General features: G+C 41.6%; 1 protein-coding gene across 4 annotated transcripts in view; it reads left to right on the forward strand.

Annotated features, from left to right (window-relative positions):
- The first annotated feature begins 646 nt into the window (after nt 1-646).
- TCTN1 (tectonic family member 1) overlaps nt 647-20,533 on the forward strand; it is a 37,201-nt gene continuing 17,314 nt past the window's right edge. For 3 of the 4 annotated variants that reach the window (XM_063086248.1, XM_063086247.1, XM_063086249.1), the window contains exons 1-6: nt 647-897; nt 4,057-4,177; nt 14,180-14,310; nt 15,493-15,644; nt 17,669-17,756; nt 19,326-19,435. In XM_063086248.1, the coding sequence (XP_062942318.1) occupies nt 678-897; nt 4,057-4,177; nt 14,180-14,310; nt 15,493-15,644; nt 17,669-17,756; nt 19,326-19,435 (822 nt within the window). In that variant the 5' untranslated portion in view covers nt 647-677. Of the gene's footprint in view, nt 898-4,056; nt 4,178-14,179; nt 14,311-15,492; nt 15,645-17,668; nt 17,757-19,325; nt 19,436-20,533 lie in introns of those variants that run through there. The other variant, XM_063086250.1, reaches the window with a different exon arrangement.

Below are 20,533 nucleotides of genomic sequence, written 5' to 3' on the forward strand. Positions count from 1 at the left end.
GAATGGAGGGGCTTTCTTTCCTGCAGTCCCCAGGTCATTTAAAAGAGTTACAGTCGATTTGCTTTGTTTTTCCCTTTAAGACGTATAAACTTTTCTACTTAATTTTTGTCAAAGTTTTTTTTCCGTAAAAAACTTATTAAGTATTATTTTGTCCCCCTTAACACAACATCACAACACGGAAAACAAAAGTTATCCAGCAACCTTCTGAGATGCATTTAAACAAAAAAGGCGAAGCCAGGGTCGACAAAGTCTGGCATAGAAAGAATTCAAGGATCGAAATGTGATTGATCCTCAGGCTTCCCCAAAAGACCCATAGATAGTCGCAACCACCCACCAGCTGCCTCAGTACATTTGTTAAAAATGCTGATTCCTGGGGCTGGCCAGTTGGTTAGAGCCCGGCCTTATAACTCCAAGGTCCCGGGTTCGGATCCTGTACAGACCAGCAGCCAAAAAAAAAAAAAAAAAAAAACCCCAAAAATCCCCCAAACCAGACTGATTTCTGCCCCGCCCCTCGCGCCCGGCCTCGCCCAGGCCCCGCCCTCCGTCCCCACCCTTCTCGCGCAGACTCTCGCGGCCTCGCGGGCCCCTTCCCATGATGCCCCGCGCCAGGCTGTCGCGGTTGCCGGGCAACGCTCAGTCCCCCCCCTGGCGCTGGTCGCCGGGAGATCCGAGGGGCGATGGGGCCGAGCGGCCTTCCGCCGCTCCTGCTGGTGTTCCTGGGCTGCTGGGCCTCCGTAAGCGCCCAGGCCGGGGCCACCCCTGCGGTGACAACGGAGGGCCTCAACACCACCGAGGCAGCCCAGGCCACTCGCGGACCGTCCCTGTCACATGGGCCTCCGCGGACCCCCAAGGCCCCGGGGCCCTCCTCCGGCCCCAGGCCCACCCCAGTCACGGACGGTGGGTACCCAGTGCCAAATCCTGGGGTTTCACAGTGATCTAACTTGGAGCGGGTAGCACGGGTGAGGATGTACTAATAGTGATAGCGAACGTTTATTGAACAGTTACTGCGTGCACCCATCGCTGAGTGTTGCATAGGCATTAATTCTTTCGACAGTAACCCTAAGAGTAGATATTCTTATCCCTGTCATACATATGAGGAAACTGAGGCTCAGAGAGCGTAAGTGGGAAAGTAAAAATCTTTTATTAAAGTACTTGCAGTAAGCCTGGACAACATTAATGCTAAAGGTAATAATAATGAATGAATCCTTGCAGCTGAACACGAAATTAAATAGAAAGTTTCTAGACAATGGTGGAGATTAATGCATAGATTGCATGGCACTTCATTTATATTAAAAAGAGGCATCAAAGGTCTAGCTTACTAAATGTGATTAGGTCAAGGCCCTTGTCAGCTGAATTATCCTGTGTTGAGTTGGAGGTGGGAAGGTATGGGTGAGAGGTTATGCCCACTTATTAGGATTCGTATTTAAGGATAATTAACATATTCTTCACAAAGTGATCTTCTAATCCTGGAATTACACATGTAGTGAATCTTTTTTTGGTGGCTGGGATCTGAACCATTGACCTTGGTGTTACAAGGCTGTGCTCTAACCAACTGAGCCAACTGGCCAGCCCCTGTAGTGAGTATTTTATAATCTGACATGGGTGACTTCAGGGGATGGCTGTGACCCCCTGAGATTGAATGCAAAATTTTGTGAATTTGCATTTTTCTGGAGTGAAGATTCATAGGGGTCAGCAGAGTCTCAAAGGGGTTTGTAATCTCAAAAAAAAATTTTTTATCCTCTGTGTGGACTGAGGAAACCCCTGTAGAGATGCAGTATTTTAAATCCCTTCTTAAGAGAAAAATATCTTTTCTTAAATTGAGTAAGGCTCAATATTAATAAATAAAAGTCGTTGGCTGACATCCTGAACTCTAGTACTTTAATCACTGAAATATTATTTCTCCAAAGGCCTCCTTTATAAATTATGAGCAGCCTGTAAGAAAAAGTACAGAGAAATATCTGTTATTTTAATATATAAACAAAACTGTTTTATATATAAACTTGATTTGATAAATTAGTTGGGAAGTTAAATCAGTAATAAATTGGGACAGAATATGGCTGAGTATTCAATGCCTGAAATCCTCTAAGGTTTTTGGAGTGCGTTGTCTTTTATCCATGTGGGTACTATGTACTCCATCTGTTAATGCATTTTCTCCCCAAAATGAATCTATGCTTGAACTATCATTATTAGGGCCCGTGTTCAGGGCTGTTTTTCCAGTATGGGGGATGAATTTGTGCTTTTTTCATCTTTTTGAAGGACTCCTCTTTAGACCTGCGACAGTAATAATAACTTATTCATTAACTGCTTAATGTGTGGCAGGCACTGTGCTAAGCATTTCACCTGTGATATATGTTATTTAATCCTCACAACAACCCTAGGATGTTATCCCAATTTTTCAGGTAGGTGAATTACTTACCCAATTATAGGTCACACAGTTGGTAAGTGCTGGAGCAGTAGGCTGACTCCGAGTGGAGAACTGGACAGAAATTTGCAGAATGGCTTGCAGGTGGTGTTGGTGGAAGTGAAGAGTGATAACTGTTCATCTTGGATCTGAGCTCCGTTCCTTAGTACCCTGATCTAGGAGCCAGGCCTGCAGATGATAAGAGGCATAGAAGGGCAGATGAGTGCTGTTTAGACCTGGCGAGTGCTCAACAGATACTTGTTGGGTGATTAAGTGCACTCACATCCTGGATAGAGACCATCTTTCCCTAAGTGGAGTTATTAAACCCTATTGCTTTATCCTTAGTTGTCTTACATCTACCTACAAGGGTTTTAAATTTTGAAAACAAATCAAGATTGTAATTTTAAACACATAAGGCAGGGAACCTAAATACTCTTTTTATTTTTTACATTTGCATGCGTTACTTGCATCGTGATTTTACTAAGCACATAGAGGAGTCCTTGGTTAGAGGGAAGCATATAAGCTTAAGGGGGAAAACTTCTGTGTGCATTATCTATTGACAAAACCTTCCCCTTCTCCTCACACACTTTTTTCCAGAGTATGTTATACCTTTTTGGGGGGCTACATTTTTCTAAAGCTCATTTTTATTGTGAAATAATTCATACATACAAATAAGAATGTTGTATGGACCCTCTACCAGCATTTGCTTGAGTTCCTTTTTTCGAAAAAAGAAATTTTACAGATAAGATTGAAGTCCTGATCTTATTTCCTCTCTCCCAGCAATAATCATTACCATGGATTCAGTGTTTATCATTCTCATGTTTTTTAATTTTTTTTTTTGTTGGCTGGTATAGGGATCAAACTTTGGATCTGTTATCAGCCCCAGCCTCTAACCATCTGAGCTAACTGGCCAGCCCTGTACTATTTTTTTAAAAGGAGTTTTCTTTTTTTTTCCTTTGACAGAATAAAATAGGAATTAAAAATCCAGATAGTTATTATTCTTAATAATTAAAAGTTGCTAAGTGGGGGAATTTCTATCCCTCCCCCATACTTTATTGTCTAAATTACTAAAGATTTTCTAAGCCAGTTTGATTGTTGGCCAAGAGCCTATTAATGTGAATTCAGCTTCGAAGCTGCGGGTTATGAATGAGAAGGACAGGATTGAAAACCCTGTTTCCTGTAGGTGTTTAGGGGGCCCTTCCTCTGAATGATAATCTCCAGAGAAGGAGCTTCAGAATCTGTGATTTTTTTGTGTGTGGCAGCTGTCTGATACAGAATCTGTGATTTTAAACTGGTGATTCTTAGGGTGATTTAGGTGGGCTGGTTCTTAAATTGTATTATCAGCATCACCTGGAAAGTTTTTGGAAACTACAAGTGTCTGGGTTTCATAGTCACCTTACCAAATCAGAGTCTTTGTAGGCAAAGCAGACAGAACTTTCCAAGTGAGTCAGATGATTAGCCACTTTGGGGAAAAGCTCTGATTGTGGAGTGCTCAAACTGGCTAATTTCCACTTCACAAATTTCCCCCTAAGTGCAATTGGAAAAATAAAATGGACCTTTTGTATGAAATTGATTTACGGTACATCGTGGTGGTAGAGGGCAGTCACTACCTGCTGATTGTGATGTCATGGTTCCTACCTCTCTTATTTCTGTAGTTGCTGCTTTGTGTGTCTGTGACTTGTCCCCAGCACAGTGTGATGTCAACTGCTGTTGTGATCCCGACTGCAGCTCCATAGATTTCAGTGTTTTTGCTACCTGCTCAGTTCCAGTTGTCACGTAAGTTTGACACAAGCAGTTTTGATAAAACTTGACCAGGATAATAAAATTTGGGGACAGAAAGTGAAAACTCCCCCAGGCGGAGAAACTCAAACCTGATTTCTTGTATTTTGCATCATGTAGAAGCCATACTAGAGTTCGGATCCCCGTACCAGGGTCCCTCAGATATTTGGAATCTTGCCAAGCAAATGATGTAAAAATATGCACGTGTGCCTAGGTGTTCCTTGGTTGTTGTCTAATTGTGCATGTGCACCCAGGTGTCCTTGGTTATCAGACTTAAGTATAAAGGATGAGTGGCTCTGATCCCCAGTGCCTCCCACGCCTGGGATGACCTGGGTGGGGGTCACGGAGAGGCTGCTACTGCTGCTGGATCTGCTGAAGGCTGCTGTAAGCTGCTGCTGTTGCTGAGGACTGAACTCATGTCATCTGCCAGCGGCTCCCAGGATCTTTCCCAATTACCTAGCTTGTAGACCTGCATGTGAAGGGTCTGGTGACCAAGCCTGGCATGTGAGGGGTCTATGACCCAGTCTGTACAATGGGTTTGAAGGGTGTGAGCCCTAGCCTGACAGTACAATTGGCTACGTTAGCAGGATTCCAACAAGTGCCTTAGCCAGACTATTAGCGTAGCTACTGCTGTAACCCTACAAGTGGCATAGTTGTCATCAGGATTCCAGGCAGGTAAAAGAGCCCAGCAATTGGCATCATGGGTAAGTTGCCACGCAGGTAAAGAAACAGAAAGCCCCTTGGGATGAGGAGGAAATGTGGCTACCCTTGAGTATGTGGTGCCTGTCGGCCACTTTCCTGTTGACAGGGGTCTGGCTGTTGCTTGCTGTACTGCGAGCCAACATAGACCAGAAACCCCATGAAGTGGCACAGTTTGGAGAGTTGCAGCAGAAAGCAGACAGGATGGAAACACGAGTGCACTGGAAGCTGAAGTACTGCAACAGGTCACTCCTGTTTCTGACGCTGGGGACAATGGTGAGCTGGGGGAGACTGTGCGTCTCCTGGAATGACCTGTTGCTCATCAGAAAGTGAAGCACAAGCAGCCTATGGGACTGGAGGGTGCTGCATAAACCCGAGAAAAGAGTGCCTCATGCAGATGGGCAGATGACCCAAGGACGGGTGCTCCTGCAGAATTTCAAGTATGTTTTCACCTGGTGAAGAGGTGGAAAAGTTAGCCTCTGCTGTGGCAGCTGTCGCAGAATAGCTGTGGATATGCACAGGGGCGGGGCAGCCACTCCTTGATGAAATGGGCAAATGCAGTTTGAACTGTGTGGGAGAATGTGAAGATTGAACTGCCCAAGACTGAGTAAATGGCAAACTTATGCTGAGCTGGTTCAAGTAATTTGGGAGCTGGGGTTGGGGCAGCTATATGCTAACAGCCAAGAGAAGGGGAGAAAGGCCCTGAGGGCATTTCAGAAGTTTGGAAGAGCACCCCTCCCATCACAGACCCAGAGGCCTAGCAGAACTGAGTTTCTCTAGAGGTCAGACCTGGGGCACTGCTGCCCTCGGGAAACTGCTCTCTACATCCCAGCCGCTCTGGCTGAAGCAGTCCTGCTTTGGGCAGCCCCAAGTGTGGTTCGTTCAGCAGCTCTGGTGAGCACAAGCCGGAAACCTTGGTGGTGTTCATGTTGTGTTAAGTTTGTAGGCCAGCAGAATATGAGAGCAGTGGAGTTGTTGCAGCCTCCACTCAGAGTTCAGAAGATGTCTGGAAAAGCCTGGGGACCCAGGCAGAGACCTGCTGCAGGAGTGGAGCCACTGCAGAGGTCATCTACTGGGGAAATGTCTAGTGGAGCCAGGACAGTGGGGCTGCTGCCAGGAGCCCAGAACTCTGGGGCTGCTGGCAACGTGCAGCACTGGCCTGGAAAAGCTGCAGGCACCATGGCAGCTCAATGGGCTCTACCTGGCAGAGTTGTAGGAGTGAGGCTGCCCAATGTTTTGGGGGCCCAGATGCCCCACTGTGCTTAGTGTTTGCTCTCCTTGGATTTTGGATTTGTTTGGGGTCTGTTTTTTCTCCTTTCTGGTCTATTCCTCCCTTCTGGAATGGGAATGTGTACCCAATGTCTGTCCCACTATATCTTGGAAGTAGATAAATTTGTTTTTGATTTTTATCAGCACCACACTCTCCCCCGCTTTTTTTTTTTTTGACCGGTAAGGTGATTGCAACCCTCAGCACGGTGTTGTCTGCAGCACGCTCAACCAGCGAGCGCACCGGCCATCCCTATATAGGATCCGAACCCGCGGTCTGGGCGCTCCCAGTGCCACACTCTCCCGAGTGAGCCACGGGGCTGGCCCTGCTTTTGATTTTTACAGGTACACAGCTGAAGGGAGCTTTGCCTTTAGTCTCAGATGAAACTTTAGACTTTTGAGTTGGTACTGGAACAAGCTAAAGACTTGGGACTGTTGGGATGGAATGTGTTATATGGATACAAGGGTCAGCTATCCTAAGGGAACATTGCGGAAGATTCTGAGTGTGTAGATTGTGTGGTGAGGGACTCCGAAGGGGTGGCTTGAAGGGAAAATATAGGAAAATGGTCACGGACCCTCAGATGTTCAGAATCTTGCCAAGTATTTGTAAATATGCACGTGTGCCCAAGGTGTTCCTTGGTTATTTAGCATAATTGTGTGTGGGCACCCAGGTGTCCTGGGCTATCAGACTTGAGTAAAAGGATGAGTGGCTCTGCTCCACGGCGCCCCCCACAGATGCCCTGGGGGTGGTGGTCATGGGGAGGCTGCTACTGCTGCTGGAGGCTGTTGCTGCCAGGGCCCTCAGGACACCCCGGGAGACCACTAGGGCAGCTGCTGTTAGCTACCTGAGCTTGCATCTGAATAAAGCCTATTAATTTTTACCCATGGCTCCTAGGATCTTTTTTTATTACTTAGTTTGTGGACCTGCAGGTGAGGGGGTTTGTGACCCAGTTTGTATAACGGGTTTGTAGGCCCTAGCCTTAGCAATACACTGCACCCCCCAAAAAAACCATACTGTCCAAACCAACATGTAAATAGATTAGCTATCCATTATTTGCATCCAGCTAGGTGATGGTGCAGACAAAAGAAAAGAGAATGTGTTTCTTTTAAAGAGTACAGTATAATGAAATCTGTTTGGAGACTTTAGTTACATATCTGTTTGAGTTGTAAACAGGTATTGTGCCACATTTTTTCTATCAGTGATCATGTCTCATGGATAGCCTTGGGTGATGAAAAGTGAAATTTAATTTAAAGCTTTTATTGTGGACATAGTAGTTCTAACAAAATAGGAAAGCTTTGCTTATGCTTTTCTGACATGTAAACCTACCAAGAGTTCTCACAGTTCACACTGTATATAGGACAATGGAAAAATGACATTCCCAGTCAAATACAAGGTAAAGAAATAATCTTTTCTGAATGACCTGTTCTCATAAGTCAGATTTCAAAGCTTTTTGAAAAAATAGCAGCACTTAGAAAAGGCTTATTTATTCAGGATTGTAAAGCTACAACTAATGCTGGAATGCTGCCGATGTAGCCAATTGTAAAGCACACGACTTGGCCAGTTGTGGAGTAAGGCAAATCATAACTAAAGCCAAAATGTTTCATTATTCTAGTTATACTAAGTTTCCATTTATATTGTCAGAGCTAGGGCTCAGACCCTTCAAACCCATTGTACAGATTGGGTCCCCAGATGCCTCACACGCAGGTCTATGCTCAGTAATTGGGAAAGATCCCGGGAGCTGTCAGCAGATGACACGAGCTCAGTCATCATCAGTGGATTCCCGCACTGGCCAGCTGCCAAAAAAATGAAAAACGATATACTTTTAATGTAACATTGGAAAAGTGAAAACTATAGGAACAGGGAATGGATCAACATCGTCAGGGGCTGGGCCAGGGGAGGGGTTGACTATAAAAGAGCATGAGGGAACTTTTTGGGACAGTAAAATTGTTCTTTATCTTGATTGTGGTTGTGCTAATGATGTTGGAGGTAGGGTCCGAGGGGACCCGATAGTCAGCTTCAGCCGACTCAGTCCTCTTACCAGGTTCTTGACTCTGCCACAGGAAAGAATTCAAGGGCAGAGTCCCAGTAAACAGTGAGAACAAGTTTAATGTATCAGATAAGAAATACAGGTTCCACGGAGAGAGTGCGGCCTAGCTCCAGAGACTGAGCAGGGCCCCCACCAAGCTTAGCATAAAAGTAAGTTCAGTACAGACATCAAGTCTAACATAAAAGAAAGAAAAACATACTGAAAGTTCAGTACAGGGTGCAGGCTGGCTCTAGAGAACGAGCCGCCCATTGCTGAAAGTAAGTTTGATACAAGGAAGCGTAGATTGCTTCCAGGAAAGTGAGCAACAACGCTGCCTTTGGCTGGGATTTGGCTTTTACAGTTTCTCTATCTAATGAACATTCAGTTAAGGGGGTGGCCCCCAGTTATGTAACATTTAGTCTTGCACATGCTCGGCTGGTCTCTTCCTGAAGCATATTCATTGGTCAGATCCCACCACATGCACCAGACATATTCAAGAATGTTCTGTGCTCTCTATTGAGCATGCCCAGCCACTGGATTTACATAAGGGAGCCCTCTGTGCTCTCATCATCCAGATTTGGTGCTGAAAATAGGTCTGTCAACAGTAACTTTCCTCTAGGGGAGAGCCTGGAGGAAGGGGCCTGAGACCTCAGGGAGTGGCTGGAAACCCAGAGGCATATTTTGAAACCAGAGCCTGGGGAAACTGAGTACCTCCTATATCAGTTACATGACTGTATGTGTTTGATAAAACTCATAAAATTGTACACCAAAAAACCCTGTACACTGATGTATAAGAAAAACTGTACACCAAAAACTGTACACACAAGGTCAAGGATTCGAATCCCCATATGGGCAGCCACCAAAAAATAAGAAATAAAATAAAATAAATTGTACACAAAAAATTCATACTGTATATATATTATTCTTCAATAAGCCTGACTAAAAAGAAATGTGGAGCAGGAACAGCAAAAATTTCAGCATCTGAATAATTTCGGTGCAGTGTACAGTTACAGTGGTATTTTTGGCATGTTTCAATCTGCAAATAATAAAAACCAGTATGATTTTTTAAAAGCCAACTAGTTTATCCAAACTGAAGTATGGTCCAATAATAGGATGCAAGGCAGGCGGGTTAGCTCAGTTGGTTAGAGCGTGGTGCTGATAACACTAAGGTCAAGGGTTTGATCCCTTTACTAGCCAGCCACCAACAAAACAAAACAAAACAAAACAAAAAAGCAATAATAGGACGCAAGGTTGAAATTGTATGGTAAGCAAATAATTCTAATTTAAATCCTCTCAGTGGATGTCTGTGACTATACATTGCTTCATTGTGAGAAAAGGTCAGATATTAATTTGAGACCTTTCGAGAATGTGAAGTATACTCAAATAGTCCTTCTGTCTCCATAATGTTTCAGAAACACTGGCAGAACAAGAATAACACCTGGTGGTTGACGAGGCAGGTGGGGAGTGGGAGAAGGAGAGAAGTTGAGGATTATTTTCTTCTAGGTGTTGATTTAGAAATCAATTGCTGGATTGGTTACTTAACATCGAAATGGTAAAGCCAGTCCTTTGTCTTCACACAGTCGTGATCTCCGTGTAGCTCTAAGCAACCCTGTTATAAAGCTTGATGATTCATCCTCCCTATTTGTAAAATACTTGATGAATAAAGATGGATGAATATACTTAATCACTGGGAAAAAACAGATACCTAATTTTAAACAGATTAGAAGCCACGACGTTAGCAATGACAACAACAATAATAACCAATTCTGTCAAACCACACAAAGAACAAGATAGAGTGGCTGACTCTGCCTTGTGAGGTCAGCCTTAGGTTTTTTTCCTGCTTAGCTGCTCCTCCTGTCTCTGATTGTTCAGGCTCCTAAAATGTGGCAGCTTCCAAGTACAGAATTCCAAAAAGCTGAACTGTCTTGATTCCTACCAACACTGGCACAGACTATAAGGAATTGAGAATGCCACTAATCCTAGGGAAACAGATGGACATTTTACATCATCAGCAGCAGCGGTGGCGGCCTCTTAGAGGGTCCCTGGGACGCTGGCGGCAACAGCTTCTAGCAGCAGTAGTGGCATCTCAGGGGTAAGGGGGCCCATGGATCAGAGCCACTCATCCTTTATACTTAAGTCCATAACCCAGGACAACTGAGTGCACATGCACAATTATATTAGATAATAACCAAGGAACACCTGGGCACACATGCATATTTACATCAAATGCTTGACAAGATTCTGAACATCTGAGGGGCCCTGACCATTTTCTTTCACTTTTCCAACAAGGATGGAACCAATTTCTTATTCAGAGATTGCTAATTTTAGATTTAGCCTTATAGCAAGTTTTAGTAATTGATACTTCATAGGCTGAATCTTTTTTGGAAGTAAAATGGATTTTTCCTGTGAAAAACTATTTTACTGACCAATGAGAAATTCAATTTATTTCTAATATTGTGAAAATGCTTGGAGAATGGGGTGTTAGATTTATTTTCTGGCTACCTGGATTATAGTATGGTATGGTCTTTGAAAATTATTGTGCTTTCCTGACTTAGTGAGTACAGGAGCCTGAGAGTGAGATTTCTGCTCCAACTTGGGACCGTTTTTTAGAATGTTATTTTTTATTTTTTTATTTTTATTTTTAAAAGATGACCGGTAAGGGGATCTTAACCCTTAACTTGGTGTTGTCAGCACCACGCTCAGCCAGTGAGCGAACCGGCCATCCGTGTATGGGATCCGAACCCGGGGCCTTGGTGTTATCAGCACCGCACTCTCCCGAGTGAGCCACGGGCCGGCCCAGAATGTTATTTTTTTGATTAGCCAATATAGTAATTTTATACATAGACTATTTAGAACAGGGGTCAGCAAGCATTGTCTGTAAAAGGTCAGATAGTAAGTACTATTTTAAGCTTCACAGGCCATATGGGACTGTGTTGCAACTTCTCAACTCTACCATTGTTGAGCAAAAGCATCTACAGAATATGTAAATGAGTATGTTTTTTATTTATTTTTATTTTTTGGGCAGCTGGCCGGTAAAGGGATCCAAATAGAATATATAAATGAATGTTCATAACTATGTTCCAATAACACTTTATTTACAAAAACAGGTGTGGTTTGCAGACCCCTAGTTTAGAAGTCAGGGCTGAATCTATAATGCCCTCAGGAAAGGACTTGACATTTTTTTTGGAGTTATTTTTCTTGTGACTTTCTCCTAAATTTGAAGTAGGGAAATAACCAAATCAAAAGTCATAATCCTAATTAATTGAGCATTCTTAAGTAGATTCTAATTCATAAAAGATTTGTTTACATTTGTGAAACTGTCAACAAATACTGTCACTTATAAACTTATTAGTTTATTGGATTAATGTCTGTTTTCCCTTGGAAGCTTCATGAGCTCAAGAAGAATATCTCTTTTGTATACCACCGGTGTCTAGAAGAGCTCCTGCCACATAGTTGGCCCTCATTAAAAATGAGTTGAACGGATTAATGACTTTCTCCCCTCCACCTGTAACTGATCTTCGATTATCCCCCTTTTTTTTTTTTTTTTTTTTTGTCCTTTTCGTGACCGGCACTCAGCCAGTGAGTGCACCGGCCAGTCCTATATAGGATCCGAACCCGCGGCGGGAGCGTCGCAGCGCTCCCAGCGCCGCACTCTACCAAGTGCGCCACGGGCTCGGCCCTGATTATCCCCTTTTGACTTGCTCTGCCGTCAATCTTTCAGGCAGACACCAGGCAAGAAACCTGGAGGCTCCCCTGACTCCTACCTCTTCCTTACCTTCTCTAAGCAGTCTTTCACTCCTTACAGTGCCTTTCTTGAGCACCTCCTGTATGCCATCACCAGGGACGTAAAGACAAGGTAGACATGATCCTGCCTTCAAAGAGCTTACTGTTGAGTGAGGGAGACAGATGAGTGGGTGGCGGTTTCTGCACCAAACACTGGGAGAGCTCAGATGAGTGGCATCTAACTCAGACAGCCAGGCTATAGAAGGTTTTCTAGAAAATATGATCTGATCTGAGCTGAGCTGTGTCCTGAAAGGCAAGTAGAAGCTGGCTAGCGTGGAAACGGGGGAAGTGCATTCCAGGCTAAAGGAGCTGCAGGGGCAGAGTCTTGGGGGATGAAGGTGTATGGCCTGTTTGCTTAACTGCAGGTAACTCTGTGTGGCTAGAGAGGGGTGGGATGAGAGAAGAGTGGAGAAGAGAGTAGGAGTCATGTCCTGAGGGGCCATGTGTGTACGCGAGGGTTTAGATTTTTGTCCTGAAGTCTTCAGGGGGCTGAGGAGTGAGTGGATCAGATTCCTATTTTATGTAATTCTGTAGCAGCATGCACAATGGATCACAGCATCCAAGTCTGGTGGCAGAGAACCAAGTAAGCAGCTATTGGAGATGAAGGTTAACAGGTACCCTCCTCTCCCTGAAGGGTGTGACAGTGGTACTGGAGAGAAGTACCAGATCTGATACCGATACACTGCATAGGACTGGAGAGCTGGCTGACTGGAGGGAAGTAAGACGCCCCATTCTATCAAGTCTTCTTTCATCATGGCCCTCATGTTTGTCCATTCCTACTCCCTTCCACTTTATACGCCCATACCTCATCTGGTCACTCACTGGCTAAAGCCTTCAGAAGCTCTCTTACCTGTAGACTCCTTAGCCTGGTTTCACATCAATCCACAACTTATTCCAGATTCTGTTTTCTACTAACTGCATCTCAAATCCTCTATTCCAGCCCAGCCTTGGCACTCAGAATTTCCCAAAGACAATCAGTAGATCATTATCCATCCTTGGTCAGTGCCGTTCTTGCACTTGGATTAGCTTCTCATTTCTTCTGTCTGCCTGATTCCTACTCATCCTTTAAGGCCCAGTAAAAACCGAATGATAATATCCAATCTTGGCAAGAGTATAGGGAAATAGGCATTCTTACTACATGTTAGTAAGGATGTATACTGTATATTTATGGAGGGCAATCTGGCAATATGTCTTGGAAGCCTTAAATAATGTACCTGCCTTTTGACTTAGCAATTCCACTTCAGGGCGTGTATTGTAGGAAATAACTGGAGACATTCATAAAGATGTAGGTACAAGGATGTCATTATGACGTTATATATAATTGGGAAAAATTAGAAACAATCTAGTTGTAGAGGATTGGCTAAACAAATTGGGATGTATAAATAAGCTGGCATATGATGAAGCCGTTTAGTAGAATATTGCAAAAGCATATTTGATGACATGGAAGTATTAGACATTATATATTAAGTGAGAAAAGTCTTAAAGCAGTATGTAGAATATGATCCCATTTTTGTTACAACTCTATCTCCATACCATATTTATGTAAAGTCTGGGTTTGGTTGAAGATGACTGTACCATAACTTCTAGGCCCTAAACCTTCCAGATGATTTCACATTTTCTCATTCACACAATCCTGTGAAGAAATCTTTATTCTCAAGACAGAGAATTTTGCATATATTCTGGGTACTTATAAATAATCTGAAGTTCTATAAGCTTTTTTTTGTAATTGATGCTATCAGAGTTTATAAGGTTCATTTACATCAAAATTTTACCCTGGTCTATATTCTATACTTGACAAGATTTGCTTAAATGTTATTCTACTTGTCTTAATTTTGTCCCTGTTAGAGAAAAAATTGTCAAATGCCAAACATTTAAACATTGAAAAGACTAAATAAAAATGGATTCAGTTCTAACATCATGCTTTCATAAATATTCTCCATGTAGCTTTTATCATAGTATACTAAAAGGGCCGAGCCCGTGGCGCACTTGGGAGAGTGCCGCGCTGGGAGCGCAGTGATGCTCCCGCCGGGGGTTCGGATCCTATATGGGAATGGCCGGTGCACTCACTGGCTGAGTGCCAGTCACGAAAAAAGACAAAAAAAAAAAAAAAAGTCTCTAATATCATAGTATACTATAAGCATATGACAGTTTTTAAATAATTTTTCTAAGTTTATGCTTATGCCTTAAAACTTTGTATTATTATAATATATTTTTTAATTTTCAGGGGTGATAGCCAGTTTTGTAGTCAAAAAGCAGCCATCTATTCGTTGAATTTTTCAGCAAACCCACCTCAAAGGGTGTTTAAAGTTGTTGACCAGATTAATCCATCTATTTTCTGCATTCATATTACAAACTGTAAGTATTTGACATTGTAATATTTTGTGAAACTCTGGAAAATTTTTATTTTAAAGTTATTTTATGGAAAAATACCTCATGCCTTTTCTATGTTTTGTCTATGTGTATAATGTATATTTTCTGAAGCCATTTCACAGGTAACTGCAAGTAATTTTTTTTTTTTTTTTTTGGTGTCTGGCCAGTACAGGGATCGAACCCTGGACCTTGGTGTTATTAGCACCACACTCTAACCAAGTGAGCTAACCAGCCAGGCCCCGCAAGTAATTTAATAGATCTAAGGACATGAACATGAAAGGGTAGTTTGCTTGTGCAGTTGTCTTTTGAAATCTTATACTTAATTTCGAAGGTGTTTATAATATGTAGACATATATCGTAATCTAGATTAATACACATGTGTTTTTTTGTTTTCTTTTTACTTTTTTCCCTCCCGGCTTAATGGTGGAAAATCAGGCTCAGCTTTGAACATTACCTGTGGTTTCTATTTCCTCTTTCTCTTTTATTTTTACTAAGAATATTTGCATGAAAACAGGATCTTTATTTTTATCTGAACATTTAGCTGAAATAAGTGTCTATATCCAAAGTATATTAAGTGTAAAATGTTACCAAGATATTGAAGATCAGAGACTTTATATGGTTTTATTTATCAGTTAAACTTCATCATCTTTTGAGAATGTCTTTATATATTTTGGCTTTGTTCCCTTGTGATTGAAAACTTAGGTGAATGCTTTGTGTTTTGTAATCTGGAGTAAGGACTGACCAGTGACAGTCATGTTCTCTGTTGTTACACCAGCCCAGTGAACCGATCAATCTGCTCCCTTCCTCTTTCTCTCTGCACACAGCACATTTTTCTCCAGGGCTTTAGAGGGGCTTTGTGAGAGTAGAAATTAGAAATAGGATTCTTTCATTCCTATAGCTATCTGGAGAGAGCTTCCCCTTACAGGTTGATGCAGCAGACTCATCAGTCCGTGGGATTCAAGAAATCCTGGGAGAAGTGAATATGGAAAAAACCATTTTATTTTTTTCAAATTAACCTTTTTTTGTTTGTTTTTGTTTTTGGAGGCTGGCCAGTACAGGGACACATCTGCCTTAATGCTACTGAAAACTGTTTCCCAAAATATTTTATGTGTCATACCTAATATACATGTATTTTATGCTGATTTAAAATACTTTTTCTAAAACCAGATAAACCTGCACTATCCTTTATTAATCCAGAAGTGCCTGATGAAAAGAATTTTGATAAATTGATGAAAACATCTGATGGTTTTACATTGAATGCAGAATCAGATGCTTCTTTCACAATCAAATTGGATGCTCCAAATTCTGCTAAATATGAGGTGAGCTGAGGACTTGATTGGGTCTACCCATGCTGTCACAGACATCCTGTCCTCATAAGTTAATTTTCAGTAGTTACCAGCAAAACTGGCTTCTCTGAGACATAGTCTTGATATTATAGACTGAAAAACTTAATGTTTGTGCCTACAAATCAAAGATCATGAAAATTTAAATTGAGTATTTGAATTCTGAATATAGGATTTAAGGTAATTTATTCTGTGGTAAGCTTGCATTTTTATATCTGCAGAATTTTTTGTACTTTTCAACCTTAAAAGATATAGCAAAATGCTTGAGGCACGCTGCTGGGAACATGGAATGGATTGGTTGGATTCCTGGTCCTCTTCTCAAAATTCTATTTAGTTTTGCAGACTTTGGGAAGATGTGTGCTATTTTTTGGTTTTTAAAAATTTTGTCTTTTGTGTGCTGTTTTATATCTATTCATTAGTAAACCTTTAAAATGTGACATACATTAACTTTAAATAAACTTTAACTTTTTTAGAAAAATGTGAAAGCAACATGTACTAGTTCTAAAAGTTAAAAGTATAAAAAAATTAATAAAGAAGTATAGAGGGTACATAAGTAAAAATCGAAAGGCCCCATGTCTCCATTAAAACTCACACTGCAAATCATTGGTTTTTAAATGCACCTATGAAAATGTATGTATAGTATTGGATAGGAGTGGGATTTATAATTATCCACGTTGTTCTAGAAAATTCCTTTTTCAGTGATAAATCTTGTTCATCTTCCCATGTCGACATAAAAGTTATAATTTCTTGAGCATTTTTCATGTGCCAGGCACTGTGTAGAGTTTTCCAGGCATTACCTCACACAACTCTGGGAGGGACACATCATTGTCCCCATTTACCTGATGAGAAAAACCTAGGCACAGTTATAACTCATCATAACTAGTGTTAGAGCTACATTTTATAAAGTGTCTTTTTCTGTTTATGTACCTGAGCCATTCCACTCTTTACAGACTTTTTTTTCCAGTTCTTGCTATTATAGATAATACACAACAAACATTTTTTAATATACATATATCTTTGTATACTTGTGTGATTAAATCCTTAGGATACATTCCTATAAATGGGTTAGCTTGGTCACAGTGAATGGAAATTTTAAATATTGATACCAGATTGCCATTCAGAAAGATTGTAGGAGGTTATACTCCCAGCTCCAGTGAACGAGAGGACTTGTTTTCCCATACCCTGGCTGGCACCAAAAGGTTTGGATAAACTTTCAAATTCAAGAAAATTAACTGTATGCCCAATAGCTGTAAATCTGGGTTTTGAATACTGGGGAAGAATTTTAGAGGATCTGGTTTTGGGAAAGAAGGCATTCTTTCACTAAGTTGACTTATAAAATATTGACTAATAAAAATTGATTTCTATAATTTTAATGTATACTGTATCTGTTATTTAAATTTTTTTTTTTTTGGGTGGCCAGTAAGTGGATCCAAACCTTTGCCCTTGGTGTTTTTTTTTTTTTTTTTTTTTTTTTTGGTCTTTTTCGTGACCGGCACTCAGCCAGTGAGTGCACCGGCCAGTCCTATATAGGATCCGAACCCGCGGCGGGAGCGTCGCCGCGCTCCCAGCGCCGCACTCTCCCGAGTGCGCCACGGGCTCGGCCCTGCCCTTGGTGTTTTAACACCACGCTCTAACCAACTGAGCTAACCAGCCAGCCCTGTTATTTAAATAATAATGTTAGTGAAAAATAATTACTTTTCTCACCCAGTTCCTGTCTGCAGAGGCAAACGCTTATGTCAGCTTCTTGAATACCTTTCAGAGGAATTCCATAATTAAAAAGCCTATAAATACAGTAACATGCACATACAGAAACCCACATCCTTTAAAAAAGGATGAGACAGCTAGATGCAAGTTTCACATGGGTGAGGACCATATCTGGTTTTAGCTCATCACTGTGTCCCTGACACTTGCAGTGCTGCCTGGCATGCAGTAGGTGCCCAATAAGTGTTGAATGAATGCTTTAATTACAACATAGTGACTATTGGTTGTTGTGTTTGCAGTATGGGTCTCAGCTGCAGACTTCAGATTCATTTCTGAGATTTCCTTCACCTCTAACGTCATCTCTGTGCACTGATAATAACCCTGCAGGTAAGAGAGTGGCCATTCTTCTTTCTTTTTGTAAATAGTTTGTCATTAACAGTTTACATTTGTAGTAGTCATAATTAAACAGTCTTCCTAACTAGAAACAGAATCTTCAGGCTGAAAGAGGCTTCAAAGGTTATATAGTTTTATTTTCCACTCATGGAATCTTCTCTACCTTGTGCAGTCACTGCTTTGAGCACTTGTAGTGATGGGGAACTCACTCCTGAAAACAAGACCACTCAGTTGTTTAGAACTCTCTAACAACTGGAAGTGTTAAAGCTTGTCAGTAGCTGATATTTATTAAGGACTTACTGTGTGTTGGGTATTGTGTTAAGTGCTTGCATGTGTTTTTCCATTATATCCTCACAGTGCTCCCTTGAGGTCAGGTTAGTATCTTCATTTTTAGATAAGGAAACTGAGAGACGTGCAGTTTCCTGCTTAGGCTCACTCAGGCGGTGGTGGAGCAGGGATGGAACCCATGTAGTCGGCTTGCAGCCCAAGCACCACTGTGCTCCCTTGCCTCCCATGGGTCCTGCTTCTTTCAGGAACATGATGGAATCCAGGGAATAGCCCCCTAGGCAGTGGAAGGCAGCAGGCATGGCTCTCCGATCCTTAAGTGAGCCTTACTATGAAGTAGCGATCTAAGAGATGAGTCATAGGAAAATACATTTTGTTGAAAAGATGCTTAACCTTGCACACACTAGGAACAATGTAAGTTAAAACCAAACTGAGATACCATTTTCACTTATCAGATTGGCAAAGCTCAAAAAATTTGAGGCTGGGGGAAATAGGCACTCACCTACATAGCTAGTGGGACTCTAAGTTTGGCACAACCTCTGTGAAGGGCAGTTTAGCAATATGTATCAAAATCACAAGTGAATGTGCCTTTCAACCCAGCTGTTAAACCTTCTAGAAGCTGATCCTATGAAACTCTGGCCTGCATGCAAAATAATAGACTGCAGCATTGTTTGTGGTAGCAAAGATAAAGACGACTTGTGTCCATTAATTGGGAACTGGTAGAATAATTGTGGCACATTTATGATAGAATACTGATTATACCCACCCCCCAAAAAAGGAATCTCTTTGTGTACTAGACAGACTGATCTTTAAGACGTATTGTTCAATGAAAAGAACGAGGGGCAGAATAGTATATATATCGTGCATTTGTTTCCAAAAGGGGAAAGAAAAAAAAAAAAATATGTAATATATATATATTTTTAACATATGTATTTGCTTTTATTTTCATAGAATATTTCCAGAAAGATAGACAAGAAACTTCATGCTGGTTGCCTCTGGGGAAGGGGCCTGGTAGTGGGGTGGGGGGTGGGGAGGGCAGGAAAGGAGTTAGAGGGAGACTTTGCTCAATATCTTTTTGTGCCTTTCGAATTTTGAATCTTGTGAATGTGTTACCTTTTGGAAAATAATTTCTAAGCCTTATTTTAAATATATTTCATATCTGCCTTGTAATTTATTTTGCAGTTTTACCTAGATTACATTTTTTTAGTTACCATTGGACAGTTGAAAAATTTCTTCTCTTTTGTATTTTTTTTTCCTTGGGAATGTTATGATTTCCAGCGTTTCTGGTGAACCAGGCTGTTAAGTGCAGCAGAAGGATAAATTTAGAACAGTGTGAAGAAATTGAAGCCCTTCACATGGCTTATTACAGCAGCCCTAAAATTTTGAAGGTAAGAATTATTTTGAAGTGGAACTGATTCATTAGGTATGTTTCTGTTGTTTGTACTCTAAAATGACAGTATAGAATAATTTCAGTACATGATTGACGCTCAAGTTTAAATTTCTGTACTTTGGTATCAGTGATTATTGAAATAATTCTTTAAATAATTTTTATCTTTATATAGTTAGTTCATATTTTATGTTTATTTTTTTCATTCTTTTATTAGTTTTCTTTTCTGGTGGCTGGCCAGCATGGGGATCCAAATCCTTGACCTTGGCGTTTTATAACACTGCTCTAACCAACTGAGCTAACCAACTAACTCCACTTTTATTCATTTTAATGGTAACTGATAATGTCTGTCTCCTGAATTTAAAAAAAGAAAAAAAGAAAAACTTTACTAGTAACTAAACACTTTATTTTATTTTTCTTGGTGGCGTTACAACACCGTGCTCTAACCGACTGAGCTAACTGGCCGGCCCTCTAAACACTTTAGAAATCATAAAACCATCTTAATGTCTGTGACAGAAATAATTATATTAGCACCAAAAAGAGCTCGTTGTCGGAAACCAGAAGAGAAAATCCACTCTCTGGTTGGCAGATGAAGTGCACAGCCGGACAGGAAAGGAAACAGGATTGTTGGAGAAGAGAGAAGTGGGGCCCTTCTCTCTGGGTGTAGTGACCGAAGCCTGGACTGCCTAAATGAGAGAGGCCACTTGGTGGATGAGATGGAGGGTTGCAAGGGGGGAAGACTTTTTTCAGTGATTAAAAACCATATATGATTATTGTCAACTCCTCTCTGCTTCCTGATTCTCTTTTTTGGGGGGGTGGGGGAGGGTGGAGGTAGGGTGGTCCATGGCACCATTATTCATCTGGGCCTCAGTTTTCAGGATCAGGTTTAATGTTTTCCTCTCCCCACCCTTTCCCTCTCCCTTTCTTCTTGTAAGTTGGCCATCTAGGCCTATGAACCCTTCCAGTTAGCTTGACTTTCATAGTTGACCTGAAGTAGGCCCTTGGGCATGCAGGTATGGTTCTCTTTCAGCACAGGCCTCCCCAAACATGTCTATTGTCCCCCTCCCTAAAGCTCCCATGGCCTAGTAGGGTGTCTTCT

This window comes from Cynocephalus volans, chromosome 2 (assembly GCF_027409185.1).
Source record: "Cynocephalus volans isolate mCynVol1 chromosome 2, mCynVol1.pri, whole genome shotgun sequence".
Lineage (NCBI taxonomy): Eukaryota > Metazoa > Chordata > Mammalia > Dermoptera > Cynocephalidae > Cynocephalus > Cynocephalus volans.